At 37.9% G+C, this 3,437-nt stretch overlaps 1 protein-coding gene across 1 annotated transcript; it reads right to left on the reverse strand.

Moving 5' to 3' along the window:
- Positions 1 to 1,139: 1,139 nt before the first annotated feature.
- On the reverse strand, positions 1,140 to 2,045 carry LOC139868459 (uncharacterized). Its single transcript, XM_071856789.1, has 2 exons — positions 1,618 to 2,045; positions 1,140 to 1,485 (listed from the first exon to the last, which is right to left on the reverse strand). Exons 1-2 carry the CDS (start codon positions 2,043 to 2,045, stop codon positions 1,140 to 1,142), a joined length of 774 nt encoding a protein of 257 aa, XP_071712890.1.
- Positions 2,046 to 3,437: the final 1,392 nt, after the last annotated feature.

Consider the following 3,437-nt stretch of genomic DNA (forward strand, 5'->3'; position numbering starts at 1 on the left):
TTGGCCGTTTATCAGTATAAACTTGTATCGATGAGGGCTAGACAATCACCTCTTAAGGGGGTACAAAATAACTAATGTGGGACTTACGTGGATGCCAGAATCCATCTGCTGCTAACCGGTTATTAATATATGAACATCGTTTGTAAATGACATACTGAACAAGTTATTGTAAACGGTAAATTGCTTTTATTCATTCCTGAAAATGAAAAACATACATAGATTCTTTATTGAAAAAGAGACATAATCATCAAGATAGCTGTAAGTTGAAGTAATTAGTTTCAGTCACCATATCCATCTAAATTGCAGTGTAGCATCTAGCCACTTTTGTTTCCCTTAGTGGGCGTTCCATCTTGGTTGGAGCTTTCACAACTTTCTGGCCTGGAACGTTTTGGTGCCCAACTAAGGTGTTCAGTTGTTCCATGGTTATTGATAAATTGTTCTTCCCACCCCGGCCGATAGCGTCAGCCGGCGCTCTCGCTTCCGGTTTATAAGGGTTAGTTAGGCTCTTTTTGTTGGAGTATGATGCTAGAGGGAAGTAACTTAGCCGTTTAAGCACTGACACACGTTTTTCTTCCAAGATGTGTGGTGTTTTACTCGCTTGCGTTCTTCGTGCGACTTGAGTATTGCCTCTTATCGGGAAAGGCTATCGTGTCGATTCGACTGTAGCCACACCTTTCCGGGTTGGAAATTTAAGCAAACCGCGAGCAGTGGAGGTTATGGCGCTAAACTTTCTGAAGAAGTTTCTTCTCAAGATCACATTCATGGCGGTCATAGATTTGACCACATAAAAGTTAATGACCTCACTACAGAGGTAGGGCTGTATGCCTATCGTCACCGTTGCTTTGAGTCTTCCTATGGGTTCTTCAGTAGAGTAAGTAAATCAAGAGATAATGGCGTTGGAGTGCCTCATTTTTCTACTGACATATTTTGGGAGTTGGGAAAGGCAATGTGCGTACAAGACATCAACCTCACTCCCAGTGTCAGTGTACATTTCCTGGACACGAAATCCGTCTATCAGATCGTTAATCACCACAGGTTCTTCCCGAGCGTATCGTGTAGGTAACCTAAGGAATGTGATTGCCGCGTCTCTCCATGGGTCGAGCTCATCTTTTTCGATACTAATCATGTTAATTACAACTTTATCTTTCCTTCTCACGTTTCTTACCGTCTTCCTTCTGCCAACTGAATGTTTTGTTGGGGTCGGCCTTCTTGAACTTCCGTCCTGACAACAAGTGATTGAGTTCGCCTGCTTTGATTTTGGCGATGATTTCGCGTATCAACGCCTTGTATTCATCGGGGTCGTGGCCGTTATCTTCGTGGAACTCACAATACTTGTCTGACTTTTGACCGTTACGTTTTTCTAGTGGTGCCGGAGGGGTAAACTTTGCCTTTACTGGTTCTGTTAACAGTATTTCCCTTGGAGTTTTGGATAGGCTGTCGATTAGGGACCCCTTATCATATGGTCTTCGGCTGCTCTTATCATGCCTGTAACCATCATGGCTTTTGCCGTGACTCTTGTGGCCTTTATGATGGCTTTCACTGCGCCTGCTGCTGTCGTGACGGTGCCTGCTGTTGCTTCTTCTTTCCTCTTCTCTTTTCTTTTTGTCCCGGTGTTACCCGGCTTGTCTTTCCCTTCCAGAGTGTTTGTACTGCCTCGCTACCATCACTGCGTCTGCAAATGTACTCGGGATGTTCCACCGGAGTTCAGAGACGAGTGACGGGTGTGCATCTTTATCCAAGCATGTTATGAATCCAAAAATCTGCTGTGTTTCCAGGAGTCCTGGTATTTTTGGACACTCCAGTATATACCTTGTAATGAAGCTTTCAATTTTCTCTCCCCGGTACATTGGTATTTCGTGAGCATACAGGTGCGTATATGTGTATCGGCGGAGGTTCTGATATTGCATGAGGAACTTTTCCCGCAAGTCTGCGAAGCACGTGATTCCATTAGGAGGTAATTTTACGAACCATTCCCTGGCAGCCGACTGTAGGACGGTCGGAAAGAGATGGCACGCTACCTCATCGCTCCAAAGTTGGGTTTTCATGGCGCCCTCAAAGATTTGCAGGAAATCATCCGGGTCGGTGGTGCCATTGTATGTAGTGACCCGAACTTTTCCATGTTTATATATATTAAATGAAATTGATATTTACATGATTAAGTGTTTCCAACATGTTAAGCAATCAAACTTATTAAGACTTGATTAATTGGAATAGCTTTCATATAGACAAATGACCACCCAAGTTGACCGGTGATTCACGAATGTTAAAACTTGTAAAAACTACACGATGACATATATATGGTTATATATATTGTTAACATGATTTTATTATAAGTATATATCTCATTAGGTATTTTAACAATGAGTTATATACATAAAAATGAGACTATTAAATTAAGAAACTCGAAAACAATATATATAACGATTATCGTTATAACGTCTTACTAGGTACATATGAATCATATTAAGATATTGATACACTTGGTTAATTATGTTAAATGATAAGTAAATATATCATTAAGTGTATTAACAATGAACTACATATGTAAAAATAAGACTAATAACTTAATGATTTTGAAACGAGACATATATGTAACGATTATCGTTGTAACGACATTTAATGTATATAGATCATATTAAGAGATATTCGTACATCATAATATCATGATAATATAATAATTTAAAATCTCATTTGATATTATAAACATTGGGTTAACAACATTTAACAAGATCGTTAACCTAAAGGTTTCAAAACAACATTTACATGTAACGACTAACGATGACTTAACAACTCAGTTAAAATGTATATACATGTAGTGTTTTAATATGTATTCATACACTTTTGAAAGACTTCAAGACACTTATCAAAATACTTCTACTTAACAAAAATGCTTACAATTACATCCTCGTTCAGTTTCATCAACAAATCTACTCGTATGCACCCGTATTCGTACTCGTACAATACACAACTTTTAGATGTATGTACTATTGGTATATACACTCCAATGATTAGCTCTTAGTAGCCCATGTGAGTCACCTAACATATGTGGGAACCATCATTTGGCAACTAGCATGAAATATCTCATAAAATTACAAAAATATGAGTAATCATTCATGACTTATTTACATGAAAAAAAAATTACATATCCTTTATATCTAATTCATACACCAACGACCAAAAATACCTACAAACACTTTCATTCTTCAATTTTCTTTATCTAATTGATCTCTCTCAAGTTCTATCTTCAAGTTCTAAGTGTTCTTCATAAATTCCAAAAGTTCTAGTTTCATAAAATCAAGAATACTTCCAAGATTGCAAGTTTACTTCCAAGTTTTCTAAATCCATTCCAAGTAATCATCCAAGATCAAGAAACCTTTGTTACTTACAGTAGGTTATCTTTCTAATACAAGGTAATAATCATATTCAAACTTTAATTC

This window comes from Rutidosis leptorrhynchoides, chromosome 9 (genome assembly GCF_046630445.1).
Source record: "Rutidosis leptorrhynchoides isolate AG116_Rl617_1_P2 chromosome 9, CSIRO_AGI_Rlap_v1, whole genome shotgun sequence".
NCBI lineage: Eukaryota > Viridiplantae > Streptophyta > Magnoliopsida > Asterales > Asteraceae > Rutidosis > Rutidosis leptorrhynchoides.

Coding starts and splice junctions, on each gene's coding strand:
- LOC139868459 (XM_071856789.1), bottom strand. CDS start 2,045: ATGAAAACCCAACTTTGGAGCGATGAGGTAGCGTGCCATCTCTTTCCG. Junction 1,486..1,617: donor GGAAGGGAAAGACAAGCCGG/GTAACACCGGGA, acceptor TGATGGTTACAG/GCATGATAAGAGCAGCCGAA.